The sequence below is a fragment of the Neoarius graeffei genome, chromosome 11 (genome assembly GCF_027579695.1).
Source record: "Neoarius graeffei isolate fNeoGra1 chromosome 11, fNeoGra1.pri, whole genome shotgun sequence".
NCBI classification, from domain to species: domain Eukaryota; kingdom Metazoa; phylum Chordata; class Actinopteri; order Siluriformes; family Ariidae; genus Neoarius; species Neoarius graeffei.
In genome coordinates, this window is record NC_083579.1 from 44,494,524 (window position 1) to 44,511,207 (window position 16,684).

General features: G+C 40.5%; 1 protein-coding gene across 3 annotated transcripts in view; it reads right to left on the reverse strand.

Annotated features, from left to right (window-relative positions):
• LOC132894318 (pleckstrin homology domain-containing family G member 3) overlaps nucleotides 1-16,684 on the reverse strand; it is a 63,834-nt gene that overhangs the window by 14,828 nt on the left and 32,322 nt on the right. For all 3 annotated transcript variants that reach the window (XM_060933983.1, XM_060933982.1, XM_060933984.1), the window contains exons 3-7: nucleotides 12,391-12,881; nucleotides 4,730-4,830; nucleotides 3,438-3,507; nucleotides 3,288-3,334; nucleotides 2,017-2,167 (exon numbers count right to left, since the gene is read on the reverse strand). In XM_060933983.1, the coding sequence (XP_060789966.1) occupies nucleotides 2,017-2,167; nucleotides 3,288-3,334; nucleotides 3,438-3,507; nucleotides 4,730-4,830; nucleotides 12,391-12,881 (860 nt within the window). The remainder of the gene's footprint in view (nucleotides 1-2,016; nucleotides 2,168-3,287; nucleotides 3,335-3,437; nucleotides 3,508-4,729; nucleotides 4,831-12,390; nucleotides 12,882-16,684) is intronic.

The window sequence follows — 16,684 nt, forward strand, 5'->3', positions numbered from 1 at the left end:
CAGACCGGTGTAGTGTGATATGGTGTCCAGAGAGGTGCCAATGCTTTCTTAATTTAAACAGACAGTAAAATCCATTTGCTTCCCTCTGTCAGTGTTGACTGTATGGCTAAACTGACACAGTTGAGGCCAAAAAAAGTTTACATACACCTAGGCCAAAGATATTCAATCTTAGTTTTTCACAAGCCCACACATTTCACGTTACCATACATTTTTGTTGCATTACATCTACTTTGTGAACATCAGAAAACAACTGATTTGTAGACAAATTATTTCAGGTTTAATTCACTATACATCAGAATACCAATAGGTCAAAAGTTGACAGTCTGGGAAGGTCCAGAAATTGATGTAATGAATTTTAGAAGCTCCTGATTGGCCAAGTGTCATAATTAGGACTTAATGGGAACACACCTGTTGCTGTACTTAAGAGTCTATCTTAAGAACGTCTTTTTTTTTTTTTAAATCCTTGTTGCAATGGGAAAATCCAAGCAACTCCGCCAAGACCTCGGGGGAAGGAAACAAACAAACCAACTAACCTGTGGTCCTCCACAAATCTAATTCTTCGTTAGGAGCAATTTCCAAAATACTGAAAAGGTACCACTTGCATTTTACAATTTATAAAAAACAGCAAATATAAAAATCTTGGGACCATAGAGACACTGCATCATTCAGGAAGGATGCACAAATGAACTCCCAGGGAGCAAACTTTGATCAAACCGTCCAACTGAACCCCAAGAGAACAAAAGGAACTAATGAGAGTTTGAGGCACCTGGTTCCAAAAGTATGCATGTATGTCTACCATTAGGAGGAGTCCTACATATCTGTAGTCTGAATGGCTGCTGTGTAAAGGAAGAATCCCCTACTCTAAGACAAACATTTAAAAAAAAAAAAGGGGGGGGGGGGTAAGGCTTTTAATCGGAATAACACCCTTCCAAATGTGAAGCATGGAGTGGCATCATGTTGTCAGGGTGTTTTGCTGGAAATGGGACAAGTGCACTTCAGAAAATAGACGTCATTGTGAGGAACGAGGATTATCCAGAAATACCGATATAACACCTCAAGATATCAGTCAGAAAGTTAAAACTTGGTTGGAAATGGGGCAAATGCCAGCAAGTCAATGCTTCCAAAGTTGTAACAAAATGAAAGGATTAGAGTTGCCATCAAAAGTCCTGACTGAAAATTTGTTGACCGAATTGAAAGAGCATGTCTGAGGCACAAGGCCCACAAACCTGAAGCACTGTTGAGGATCTTATGGAAGACCACCCCAATTTTTGACTCCGGTTATGTAATTAAAAGGCAGTGCCACCAAATCAAGTACTTTTGACATGTAAAATGAAATGAAATGAAATAAGTCCCTTAATTATTATTCTGAATGACTTCTTTAAATATTTTTAGCCTAATGGTGATGATACACAGGGCAACTTTTTGGGCAATGTTGCCGAGCAATGTTGCTGGGCAATTGCGTTTTGACTCTTTTCTGTTGAGATTGGGCAACATTGTTTCTTTCTGAATGGTTTTGATAATCTCTGGCAACTTTTTGAGATAAGCCAATCAGAATGTGAGTATCGAGTCATGTGACCTCCGGTGAGGTTCGGATCAGAAATTTCAAACAAATATGGCGGCCGCTCAGTGTCAGTGGAGTGAAGAGATGGAGAGACTCCTCATCTGTTTTTACGCCGGTATTCTATATGGAGGAATTTACCTCACCAAAGCTCTAAAAAACAACAGACAGCTTGATTAAATGGTCACAGCAAAAATTAAGACATCGATTTTTTTTAGCTAACTGTAAACTGCCGTTGCTAACTGTTGTTGCCCATTGTTAGTTGCCCTGAAAAGTTGCCCTGTGTCTCACCTAGTTGCCCGTTGCCAGCAACATTGCTCGGCAACATTGCCCAAAAAGTTGCCCCGTGTATCATCACCATCAGTGTATGCAAATTTTTGGCTTTAACTGTACGTCAAACTCATTTGAGCACTGCTGTGTATGCAATAAATGACTGTCAGGCATAAAGGGGTACGTGCCTGTAACAGGAGGTGATATTTCAAAATCCTCTGCACAGGCTTCAGCAGATAGGCACCTAAAGGGAGGGAATGCTGGAGAGTGGCCTGACGATCCCGGAAGAACTTCGCCAGTGTCTTGTTCCTCATGCACTCTGTAAGTGTAGCTACTGAGCTGAAAAGGAAGTAACGATGAAGACAAAGATTGGCAAAGGGAAATGAAATGCACAAAGTCCCCAGACAAAAGAAATCTTGCATCCACCAATAGCAATGCCTTGTGTGTTCGCAGTGTTTAGTCTGAATTGAACCCTGGTGTGTTTTCTCCCTTGGTGTGATTTGTTTGGGCAGGTGAGAACACAGTAGTCACACTTGGTTGCAGACCAAAACAACCCGTCCAATATTGTCTGGGCAAGGTGGTCTCAGTCAAGTTCTAGCAAATTAACATGGTTCACATGCAGTGAGAAAACTCCTCAACCTTGAAGCAAAACAACTGCAGGAAATGAACCAAACCTGGCATGTATTATGGGTTTCGGGCAGCACTTTCTGTAGACGTGAGCTGTTAAACTGACCCTCAAGGCAGAAACTGAGCCAGAGGATTGAACTGTAGCGCTGCAGAAACGCGAGGTGTTCTAGATATTTGGACCAACAAATGAAATGAGGAAATAAATGCTAGATGTGAAACCCAATTTATTCATTTTTACAATTATAAAAAACACATTCTTTGTGCTCAGATCATTTTTGTGATTTTTAATTCTTGTGCTGTGTGAAACCAAAACAAGCCAAAAATATCATTTTTCACTGATTCAGACCTGCAAATGGACTAACAGGCGTACAAGAAGGGCACTTTCACAAACAATGTTTTAGATACCTGGACAAATGTAATGCAACATAAAAAGCATCGTCATTTACTGGCTTAATATCCAAGCAAGAACACACAACAAAGTAATGACATAACTCATTTTCTGTCTGTGGAGTTTAAAATAGTGTGAACTCACTGGACAGTCCAGTAGCATAACAGTGATGCTAACAATTGTGCTGCCAGATCCAAGGCCATAACTGTCAGATTTTTAAACAAATCTCATCTCATATCCTGAAAAAGCTGACAATTTTCATTTCAGCCACAAACAAATCTAAAATTAGTGGATTGAAAAAGACGTAGAAGACAAGTGGGACAAATGCAGCCCCTGATGGCCGCTCTGCTGTTATCACTGCTATGACAACCACTCGCACTGTATATCAAATCACTTTGAGAAAAAAAAAATAAATAAAATAAAAAAAATTTCTTGCCCACTTACTTGGGATAGTTTGTGCAGTACTGAGTGTAGATGTCAAAATAGTCGCTCTGCACATGGAAGGAAAAAAATATATATATATATAAAAATGTGAGAAGCCTGGTTGTAATGGATGGCGCACCAAATCAAATGGAATGGAGTTTAACTGTATACCTTATCCACAAAGCAACATGCAATAGCCACTGGGTCACTGTCACACATTTCTAGAGACTGTAGTAACTCGCTGCAGAGAGAGAGAGAGAGAGAGAGAGAGAGAGAGAGAGAGAGAGAACAGACAGATTTAAGTTGCATGTGTTATACAGCTTGATTTTAACCTTATATATAGCTTAATAGAAATTCAAATTTCTGCATCTGTGAACCTCAAATATGGATTTTCACATCAATCATAAGGTTAAGCAATAAATTACTCAACTTTCCTCATGTGAACTATAACATGGTCACATTACATGCAAAATTTACAGACGGGGGAAAAAAAAAACCCACAAGAGTGCATTTAATGCAATGGATGTGGCCTCCTAGAAGTTAAAACTATTTGACATCTGACTCAGAGGTTTCTGATGTTCTGGTGATGCCCCCCCATCAATCACACTTCTTTCTAGTGGTAAGGAAACCTGAAAGTGTTACACCAGTGAAGCTGAAGCAGGCCCTTATTTGAAGGATCCACCTTGAATGACTTGCACATCAATATTTATAATCAGTACGTGATCTTTAATTTTATCATCAAGTTCACTTCCCCCCCCTTTTAAACCCCTTTCGTCCAATATGTTGGTATATTATCACTTTGATTCATCTTTTCCTATGTTACCCATAATGCCGTCTGACTACCTGTCGATAACAGCAACGGGATTTAGTGCGTACATCATCTCTACCTAAAGAGAGCAGTGTTTTAATCTTTTAGCTTCCAACTTTTACGCAAAATCACAGATATTTCAGGATAAACATGCTTAATGCATTTCAAAGTGGAGCTTTCCACAATGTTTTATTGTTGAGGTATGTGCATGCAAAACACACATTTGTTCTCTATCCATGTGGCTCTCTGTTACATCAGATGTTGTCCAACACCCCGCTGAAAAGCAACTGTTTAAACACATGGGGCTGTAAACGTCTCTGACTGCAAATGTCAGAATCAAGCCCGATGCCTCACGTCAACATCCTGCTGACCAATACAAACTCAAATATGTTGAACGTTCACCACGCACACAAATCAACCCTGCGTGACAAATCCCTTTTAAAGCATTTTAAACCAAAGAGAAGTAGTGCACTTGCATTAGAGGTACAAGTTCAGCTTCATGACATCCACAAGGAGTTCAGATTTAATCAGGAGGACTTGACAGATTTTCTAATTTTATTTTAAAGCTTTACCACTTTGTGGGCCGTCTTCCAGAAAGAAGGCGGCCAGTGTTCATCTCAGTTCTACTTTTACATTATACGAGGTTGATTCTTACCTGTTGAACTCATAGATTACTTCAATGTTGCCAAACAGGGAACACACTTGCTCAGGCTTAATGGGTAAATTCCTGGTGTCTATAATGTGAGCCAGATAGTCCTGAAGAAAGGAAAAAATAAAATAAAATAAAAGCCACACCACACAAAGATTAGCTTACTAGGTCACATTTTTTCAGTTTACGTGTGTATAATATAGAAATCTATCAAGTTAAAGTCATTCTGGTCTGGATTGTTGGCGGATCCAGAACCCATGGTGTGAGGTGGGAATACACATTGTATGGGACACCATACATACACGCATTCACAGCAAGGGGCAATTTAGAGTAACCAAGTCAATGTACCAGCAAGTTTGCAGGATGCATCAGGAAACTGTAGAACCTGGAAGGAAAATCAAACATAGGGAGAACATGCAAAAACATCACAGAGACCGTAACCTGAGCTCAGGATCGAACTGGGGACCATGGAGCAGTGAGATGGTAATGCTAACCACTGCACCCTCTGCTAAATTATGTTTTTAACATTAAGTAAAATAAATTGTACACAGGAAGTGATGCTATATCAATAGTTCTCTGCACAGCTGCATCTCTACAGTTACTGAACATGCTCCTTTAAAAACTAATGCAATAAACCGTTTCAAGAACTTCAAAACAGTAATACAATTAAAAATACATTCCTTTTATAAGGCTAAAAATGTGATGTTTTGACACTAACCACTGTAACAGATGTCACATGGCTAAAGCACGGTCACATGTCATGCCGTGCTACACTGTGGGAATTATCTACCGCACTGTTTGCATGTATAAAAACAGTCTATAAAGTGAATGAGGAAGTGATTTCAGACAGCGGCGGTCTTTTGGGAAAGAAAGAACACACTGCATGACATTTATCTGCTACTGAATCGGAGATAAAATCTGCTGTATTGGTGAGGCCATGTAACATACAAGACACAGGACGATTTACAAATATGTAAATAATGGAAAGAAATATTCAAGGGAGTAAGCTACCATAAAATACATGAAAAGTAATATGCTACAATTTCAAAAGTATTAAAGTAAGCAAGTCAAATTTAACATTGCTGCCTCATAGCATCCTCGGTTCAATCCTGAGCTTGGATGGTTTGTGCACATTTTTGCATGTGCTCCTTGTGCTTGTATAGGTTTCCTCTGGGTTCTCTAGTTTCCTCCCACCCTTTGCTCCACAAAAACATGCCAGTGGACAGACTGGCTATGCAAAATTGGCCCAGATGTGAATACATGTGTGAATGGTGCATGGACTGACATGCCATCCAGGGTGTATTCTTGTTTTCAGTGTTCCCTGGATATGATGCGGATTCTCCATAACCCTGACCAGGATAAGAAGAAATTAAGTAAATACTAAGTAAATGAAAAAGAGAGAAATATTTGCGTGTGCAGGAACACACATGTAATTCCTAAAACATGTCAACAGAGGGCAGTATTATACTTCTAGACAAGTCTGTAACAGCTCTACAATATGGAGAAGTCAACTGAGCAGCAAGGTCCTCTGGTCACTTCAGTATACCTGTACATTTTGTTGCTAGCCCATGTTCTCTTCTACATCATCTTGCTTATTACCATTCAAAACCAACCAGTTACTAATCACATGTCTAAACACAGAACGTGGCATTGATAATCAGGAAACTGATACAGACCACAAGCTCCAGTGTGTGTTTTGAGTTCTCCTTTATTTTTATGGTCTGGGTTTGCTTTGTTTTTCCTTTTCAGATTAATGAAATTACATTTCCTCACCAGTCAGCCACATAATTGTATGAGTATTTTCATTTACTGTATAGTGTGGTGGAACTTATTGAAATGCATCTGGTTTCAACTCTGACAGCTTTGGAAGCGCTTTGTGGAGAAATAGGAGAAGTCAAACCAAAGTCCTTCATCAGCTGTGCAAGCAAAAGTTTAACATCTATATGTGCATGTATGCATTTTTCCCCTTGCAGACATTCTCACCTACCAAGACAAACACAAAAACCTGCTACTTTCTGTTCTGGGGAATTCCACTCGTGTCAGGCCTCTGACTGGGCCGCATGTGAGTATCGTCTACTGCTCAAATAAGGTAAAGCATTTAGCATACAGCCTACTAGATGTAAAATAGGACTGTTTTTCAGAACAGCCAACACTGGAGGCCTTTTAATTATGTGGCCATTTTAAAATTCATAAAGTCACAAATGTATGTCTCAAAAATGCAACACTCATATAGGGCTGCACAATATCTCAGTTAATATCATCACAAAATTTATCCTTTGGAAAGACCATCTCCACGGGCAGGGTAGGCCATTTTTGTGTCGGAACATGCTCTGAAATAAAGTGAATTTCATTTTTTTTCCTTAACAATGAAGAACGTCAGCCAGCAGTTGTTCCTCTGAAATAATGAAATGATTAAAAAGGGATTAGGAAGTAGGCATACTTTCAGCTCTTTTGAAAAGAACCTTCCTATAATGAAATCTTGCTACTTATTGTAGAAAACACCAGGAGGTAAGCAGGCAAAAAGGCATAAATAGCATTAAAATATATGTTCTTAAAATATTTCAAATCCATTTCCAATTACAATGTTTTGTTAAGTATAAGCCACCAATTCAAACTATCCATATCAAAAAGCAATAAAAGTGTTCTTAATGCAAGATGTAGTGACAATCTCCACTTGTACATGTTCTTGCTACCGTATAAGTGAACAGGGGAATAAGGGATTTCAGAGCCACTTTCCACTGGTTCTTTTGAGAAAGTGAAAATATACATGTGTGTGTACAAGAGTGAGACACAGAGACTATGAGTGATGTCACGAGGGTGTGTCTATGCTGAAGATCAAAGAGCACCATATTTGGGCAATTTGCAATGGACTGTGTCTCTCATGGCAGTGAAGCCAATGCCAAGACCAAAACCAGGCAGACTCATGAACAGCTTAACACCATCTTTATCCAATGAGCGCGCAGAACTGTGGGGAGATCTACAGCGAAATAAACATTTACTCACTAACAATGAACACAGCAAAGACAACTGGGGCCCATCTCTACTGCATGATTAAAGTCAAGTGACCGTTCTCTTTGAAGCATGGTGAAATTCACAAAATGGGTGTAAACTGAAAAATACTTGGCTGGAGTGTGTATACTCAACCATCCCAATCTAGCGATATCCATATGATCAGTACATAGAGAGGCCAAGCACACTGGGAATTTGTTACTACTAGGTTGGTGATTTGATTTAAAATAAATAATTAAATAAATAAAAAAGGGGAGGGGTGGTTATGTATCCCTGAAGTCAAAATAGGCGTTTTAGGGATTTTTGTACTTGTCCCATAGTGTTATAGCCACCAAATGACTTTTGAAAAAAAAAACATTTTAAAATATTGTTTTGGGGTGGCACGGTGGTGTAGTGGGTGTGAATGGTTGTCTGTGTCTATGTGTGTCAGCCCTGTGATGACCTGGCGACTTGTCCAGGGTGTACCCCGCCTTTCGCCCGTAGTCAGCTGGGATAGGCTCCAGCTTGCCTGCGACCCTGTGGAAGGATAAAGCGGCTAGAGATAATGAGATGAGATGAGACGGTGGTGTAGTGGTTAGCGCTGTTGCCTCACAGCAAGAAGGTCCGGGTTCAAGCCCCATGGCCGACGAGGGCCTTTCTGTGTGGAGTTTGCATGTTCTCCCCGTGTCCGCGTGGGTTTCCTCCGGGTGCTCTGGTTTCCCCCACAGTCCAAAGACATGCAGGTTAGGTTAACTGGTGACTCTAAGGCTACATCCACACGACAACGGCAACGAGATGTTATTAAAAAAAATATCGCGTCCACATGGGCAACAGATCAGTAAAATATCAGGTACATATGGCAACGCAACGCTTGCTGAAAACGATGCAATACACATGCCACACCTCTAGGTGCGCTGTAAGACGGTCCCATCGGAGACACCAGGACAATAGAAGTAGTAAGGACGCATGCGCATAAACTATTATGTGCGAGACTTCATATGAGCCACAAAGTCAGGAAAATCTGTTCATAAAGTTATAATGACCAAATACAATGAAAAGTATTTTTCCAGTCTCACCTGTGAAAAGTAATCCCATGTGATCTAGTTTGGATGGTAAACCTCTTGGTACAGTTAAACGCAGCACATGAATGAGGCATCTTTATTCTCCGCTTTGACCCATCCAATATGGCGGCGAGGATGACGTATGATTCTACGTGGAAGGCGGCGTCTTTAATGGTCCAGAATAAAATGAATGCTACACGTTGATGGATTAATTTGTTCTTTTACGCCCTTTTTGAGGAATGTATTGTAGGACTTAAACCAACATCTGAAGAGGTGAGATTGCTCCTTTTTTTCCCCCATTTTTGCTGGCAGGATTGACTCTCACTCTCTCTCTCTCTCTCTCTCTCTCTCTCTCACTTTGCACCATTACACAATAAATATTCACAGTGAAAATATTTTGTAAGCGCGTTTCATGAACCAAGTTATAGGATTTGTTGACAACTCGCATCGAGTTCATTACACTTCTACCCGGCGTGAAGCACTGACAGTCATGTGGTTGTGACGTCATCGTAAACAAATCCGTTCTACTCATCCGGACGACTTCGCAACGGCACCGTTGCCAGATCTTTCCACTCTGGAACCCGTTCTCAAAAGATTTCATTTTGGGGCACCCAAAACGCCAGTGCCATGTGGACGCCAGGCCGAAACAATAAACAATTTTATCAGATTCACCTAAATCCGTTGCCGTGTGGACAGGGCCTTAATTGACCGTAGGTGTGAATGTGAATGGTTGTCTGTGTCTATATGTGTCAGCCCTGTGATGACCTGGCGACTTGTCCAGGGTGTACCCCGCCTTTTGCCCATAGTCAGCTGGGATAGGCTCCAGCTTGCCTGAGACCCTGTAGAATAGGATAAAGCGGCTCGAGATGAGATGAGAATATTGTTTGGGTTTTAAATTTTATATAGTTTTGCTACCTTCTAGGAAGACCTTTCAAAAAAGCTTTTTGATGACTCAACCTGTACTACTGTCATGCACATCCAATTAAATGCTCTCTGCAAGTCTGGGGTTATCAGACAGGCACTTTTCAGAGAACTTCAGGGCGTGGTGCTGCCGCAGACTGATCAGGAACATGATTTCCTCTTTAGACACTGTTTGGGCTTCACAGTCAAACATTTTATCCACCATTCAGACGTGGCCGATGCATCCTACAGCTCCTTCACTTCACGGCACCACTGACATTCAAACACGTATGGCATAACTCTGAACACTCCTACAGTTGTCAGGTTTGGATGAAATCCTTCAGTTAACAAACAAACAAAAAAAAAACCCAGCCTCTCAAACTCTTTGCTGTTCTCTGTATTTTACTAGTTTTCTTAGCAACCATCAAGCTGATTTAGATTCAACAGGGGCGTGACATCTTGAGCACTATTCGTGGTTGATGCACTTAATTGATTTGCACAACAGTGTTACTCTGACCTCCTGTTTCAAAAGGAAATATGCCAAAATATGGAATCAAATGACGACGCAAGTTCATGAGAACTTTAAATAAATGCCAATCAAGTTAGAAGCATAAAGAATAGAGTTTGGACAGCAACTCTAGGGATGATTTTGATGACCTATGGTTCAGAAAATGGTTTTGGTCTGGATGAATTTCTTCTGTTAGTGAGTTGGGTTTAGAAATTGTTTCAGTAAAGTCAGAGCTCCAGCCAAGCCCCAGATGTGTTGCTCTGTTGTCGATATGCACCTGGGTAAAATCCTGACAGGTGGACAAAGTAGTCAAGATTTACCATGATTATGTAGGATTTAGGTTCAGCCTATCATTACCTTCCCCATCTGTGGTCCAGACCAAACAGGAGACAATGCAAGGCTGTAAGTGAAAAATAATGATTTAAGGCAGATAGAACAGCTGGAAAGGTAGCCACCCCCCCAAACAGTTTGCTGCACGTGTGGAAACCCAAGTATGGCCAAAACTACCTCAATTTTCAGAAGCAAACTGCTCCTGCTGGCATAGCCATTAATCACAGCTAATTATATAAATGGAAAAAAACAATCATGAAAGACTGGGAAATGTGGGTGACAACCAATAACATGTGATTCACCCAAACAGGCAGTTGCTTATTGTGGGTGGGATAAAAACTGCAATGTGGTGGATAAAAACAAAGCTTAACTCCGGGTCAAGCTTTGTAGAACAGTTTGTAAGAGTTCTGTAACCAGCTGTAGTGAGAGAAGGGGACTATAAAAAACAAAAACATGCAGCACAGGGCTTTTTAACAAAGCCGTATCAAATCCACAAATTACTGGTATAGTGTAGCATCAAGTATAACGAAACAACGTGGTGCTTTAGGCACCTGGTGGCTTTGCTCATTCCTGTCTACTAGCTAGTTCTTCACTACTGCATGACCGATATCAACTGGGAAGAACAAATCGAAGATGTGCTTCTGAGATTATTGAGACAAGATGTGCTGCGCCAGTAGTCACATCTATGCAACAGAACAGGACAAGTGAATACGCTTTGAGGAGATGCCAGTGGTTCTTTTCTGTATACACGAGGTCAAAGAATTCCATGACCAAGTCTTTCCTCATTCATAGGAAAGACAGGAATGCCATCCCTCCCACTCAAAATGTATGGCCAATTAGGTTCTCTTAGATTTCTGGTCAACAAATAAAATTAGAAAACCTAAATTTTTGTTCATATTGTGCAGCCCAAGCTACTCCTGCTGGATTCATCCTGATATGCTGCTTCTGCTTAGTGCTTCTACAGTTGTGACCCTCCTTCTGCTGCCACGAACGGGTCCCACACGGATACTCTACATTTGGACTTCCCAAAAACAGTTTATGCCCAAGTCTCACACTTATTTCAGTGGATAATCTCACCTGAATACTACAGATTTGTACCTCAGAACTACTGCTCATGCCGAACATCCATCTCACATACTTGGTAGTATTGGATTTTAAAGAGCATACAAGTGGAGTAAGGATTTATAATCCCACTATTCAGTGTCACCCAAAAGATGAGGAGTCTGGTCAGTCATGTCCTCATGTCATCTCAAAAGACTTGGCTCATTAACGATCGAAATATACATCTACTCAGCAAATAAAATTTCTCCTTTATAATGCAGCTTGGTACAAACAAACAAAAAGGTCATAGGGTTCAAATCGTTTTGCACAATTACATAAATAAAACCACCAAAAGCAACAGCTCCATGTCTAAACCACATTTTAGCCCAAGATCCCACAAGCAATAAATTGCTCATAAATTCAGACTGCCATAATGTTCTTCACTCGAAGCAGAGACAACCACACTGGTTTCAGCAACAACAACGAACTTCACCTGACACATCAGATGATCGACTCTGTACTCCTGCTCCTCTCCATTATATGAACACACTAAAGGCTCAGCTGAGCAATACAAAACTGACATTCATGCACAGCCAAAGACTTTAAACAGCTCGATATAAAAATATAGAATAACGAGACGCACAAGACTTTCCAAATTGACACTCACCAAGAACCACCTACATTAATTTTTTTAAAAGTTAAGAACAGATAGCTCACACAAGTCAAACTGTGTCATACCATCTTGTAACTACCAGATTGCGTAAACACTAAAGTCGCACAAACAGCTGTGACTAATAGAAAAAAAATTTATTGGTCATACAAGGAACGCTTTTACTCACCTCGACAATACTGCACAAGTCCCTTACATACATCCTTTCTGTCTCAATAATCTCCATGACCACTCGGTCCACATATGTTAGTTGAGAGTTAGGTGCCATCACTACAGTGGCGACAGGTGAAGGTCTGTCCAGGCTTGGTGGCAGAGTAATGGTGTCACCATTGCTTGCGTTGTTGTTAAGCTGGCCCGCAGCAGGGTCCTGCCTTGGTCTCTTGCTTGCAGGCATCAGAGTGGGTGGATGTTCATTGGGTTCCTCAGGAGGACTGAGCTCCAGGCTGATATCAGTTTCTGTGGATAAGGAGGGTATGGACTGGGGACAGTGGGACACACTGAACAGGCTGCTCTGGCCCTCTCCGGAGGAGCCTGATGAGACAGTGGACACTGTGCTCACTGGTCGCTCATTATCAGAGTGTTCGATGGACAGCGAGCAGTAGTCAGCCAGGACAGTGTCATGGCTGCTCAAGGAGGAGTCTGTGGACAAGCGAGGAGATTCTGTTGTGGGGAAAGAGAGACATTAAGTCAAAAACATGTACATGGTTTATCTACTACAGCATTTATACATTTTTAATAAAATCTTTTTTTTTTTTGGCATTTGAATCTCCCTCAAAATGTGCACAGCATTATATATATATATTACACACACACACACACACACAGTCTGACTTAAAGCCACAACAATAAAATCAAAAGTTGACAATTTAACAAAAACTGAGGCTAACTGGGAGGTTAGCCTCAGCCCCCCCACCCCACCCCTAGGGTCAATTTGGCGCAGTAAATTCATCCATCTGAAATGTTTTTGGACATTGGCAGGAAAAATATCAGAGAACATGCGGAAAATCCACACGAACATGGGGAGAACATATGGAACTCATGTTACTGCACAGACAGACCCGAGTGCAGGATCAAATCAGATACACTGGAGCTGTGAGGTGCCAAATGCTACCCACTGTACTACAGTGTTACTCAAAAACATAAAAAAAAAAAGAGAAATAAATAGGTTGAATTTTAAAAGCCTTTGAATTCATGATTAAATGTAAATTCCCCTGAATTTAAATTTTTCATTGCACCAAACTATTACTTCACAAACCACACATCTGTATTTATTTGTTTTGAAGTCAACCCGACTAAAATTCAAAAGTAGTTTTATTGGCCCTAATAATATTTAATTTTTTTTATATATTTCGGTGCTCACATTCAATCAAATTTGCAAAATTCACTTTGGGGAGGGGAAAAGGAAGAAGAAGAAAAAAAAAAAAAGTTATGTATCCAGGTTACAAGCCTAAAATGATTGGTTGACCAGATATCAGTTTATTGAATTCCAGGCTCAATTAGGTTTTTTTTTTTTTTTTTTTGTGTGTGTGTGTGTGTGTGTGTGTGTGTGAATTTAAAATGTTAAATTTCCAAAAGAAAAAAAAAAAAATTACTTCAAAAACCCTGCTCTCTGCTATGATTACATTTGAAATGAATACATCATTAACAATTCAACAGCTTTTACATTTTAAAACTTTTTTTTGCTCCGATTTCATTCAGAAATTAATACATTTATACCATCTGAAATTTCATTATTACAGTCCTCTATACTTTATCATTACTATATCTTTCACTAACTCTTATACATTACTGAACCATGATAACACAGTTTGAGAACTTTGACAAGCACGTTCAAGTTTTGGAAATAAAAACAGTTGTTAGTAATGGAATGAAACTTTTACTGCCAAGTGCATCTCACTTTAAACACAGTTTTCAGTACTCCAATTCTATATTAATAACCTTTTGAAAGGTCACAGGAATGACACCGGATTTTACTCCAACAAAGAAAGCTTTCATTCAGTATAGAAAACCCATTGGGAAGTAGTATGTAATGTCCAAACTTTCCCCCAGCAATTTTTCCCTACAGTAACTAACCCCATTAGCCAAATAACCCATGACACTTCAGAGTGGAGTGGTTTTCAGCGATAACTGACCAGGCCTAATTTCCATTTCCTGCCCACATATGGACTGATGCCAGTTGAACCTAAGAGAGAGGAAAAGGAGGAAGAGACCTTGGGAAAGAGTGGATTGTTGAGATTTCGGAGTCATGTTTGTATAGAGTGTAAACTAGTGCTCAAGTCCATAATAAACAGAGTGAGATCATCTACTTGGTGTTACCGTGCATGGAAAATGTACATCACATGATCCCTGCCTAATTTCTTTTTTCATTCACCCTTCCTCAAGCCCTCAGCAGACTTAACGTAGTACTGCAGAGTTAAATGTGGTTTTGAGCTGTCAGCTAATTGACAAGACTGTACACAACATTTAAAAACACCCATGCACACGCGCACAATTTTATGGGCTGAAAATAGCTCAATTTATTTACTGGTTAAAATCATCCTGAACCTTGCAAGGCTGATGGAGAGTTGACCGTTTGGTAAGCCTCTGTATCATGGAATTTTTAATTATTAAAAAAAAATTAAATAAATAAAATGCATAATTATATATTACACGAGTACACCCACAAATCAGAGTTGGGCAGCCCACCTCCCGCCTTTGAGTGGGAGTCCATGAAACTGCTCAGTTTCAATTACATCTTGATTGAGACTCTATTCAAAAGGACTTTATGCCACTTCTCCACCCTCAACCGCTCCCCCATTTTTCAAAAGTTACGCAGTATGTGCAGTTAGGCTCAGAACTGGTGGTGAAATTACACGCTAATGTGGAGATGACGTCTGCAAGGGTTGTGCAAAGTTTACAAGCTCATACTTGCTGAGGTTTTGTATTGGCCATTGTGTACACATGCTATTAAATTTCATGATGACAAGAAAACGACTGCTACTTCTCAGTGTTATTTATCTTGAAAATAATTGGCTTTGGCTTGGCTCATTTATAAATCACCAATGACAGGTTTGGTTTTATAGTGCATTCATCCTTGGAGTTCACCCAGTTGCTATGTGCATGGTACAGCAAATAAAGCAGTGTCCATTTGAGCCACAATTGTGTAATATTATTCATGGAAGCCAGTCAAATGTAGGCTCCAAATGAAGCATGTTGAGATCTTGAGACTGGACCCATGGCAGGTCCGAACCATAGATTTTTTTTTTGGGGGGGGGGGTGGAGGAAGAAAGTATAATCAGAATTAATTAGTGTCGTGTCAAAATAGAAGAAACCTTTGTCATATGCACACTTCAAGCACAGTGAGATTCATCCTCTGCATTTATCCGATCTGAAGCAGTGAACACACCCAGAGCCGTGGGCAGCCACACTACAGCGCCCAGGGAGCAGTCGGGGTTAAGTACCTTGCTCAAGGGCACTTCAGCCCAAGGCCACCCCACGTTAACCTAACTGCATGTCTTTGACCTGTGGGGGAAACCAGAGCACCTGGAGGAAACCCACGCAGAGACGGGGAGAACATGCAAACTCCACACAGAAAGGCCCTCGCCGGCCGCTGGGCTTGAACCCAGAACCTTCTTGCTGTGAGGAGACAGTGCTAACCACTACACCACCATGCCTAAAGTGTGTGGCATGACAAATATAATGGGGAATGGAAATACTTTCAATACCAAAGAAAACACATTTGACTCAATATTCCCATCACTTTCCATCTAACTCCTAGTCACCCAAACAGTGCTGTACAGACTTGCACAGAGATGACATAAGTATGATGTTATAGTACAGCCAGCCTGTTTACCAGTGCACAGGTTAGCAGGCCGACTCAAGCCTCTGCACGATCACACCTGCCATCCACCCTCAGTCTCTATGACTCAGGTATCAGGAAGCTGCCACAGTCAAATCTACATAGAAATGCCCCAAACAAACCCTCGCAAATAAACCATGCATTTTCAAAAGTGCCGTTAGGCGCGATTAAAAAGAATGCACAATAGCCATCCTGCTTTCTGTTTGATGCAAACAGGTTCAACTTTTCATTTCCTTCCTGAATTTAGCAATGTTCAGAGTGTAGGTTAGGGTGAGGCAGGAACACTCCTTAACACTGGTGAGAAAGGCTGACTCACACTCACCATTTCTGTGGTACGATATTGCACTGCTAGAATAGTTAGAACTGAATTGAGGTGTGGGGTCTGGGCAGGCCCTGTAAGAAGTAAAGAAATACAAGTATTCCTGTAAAGCCTTACCAAACAGTTCTGACATGTCAAGTCTTATTGCGCTTCATTAAAAAAAAAAAAAAAAAAAAAAGAAAAACCACAACCCTGCTTCTGTTAACTACTGTACAAAACCATACTGAAGTTTTAAAAACAGCAGCAACATAACGAAAACAAACGGCTCATTTTAGTCAACAAATTTACTCAATTCTGCTCTACGTA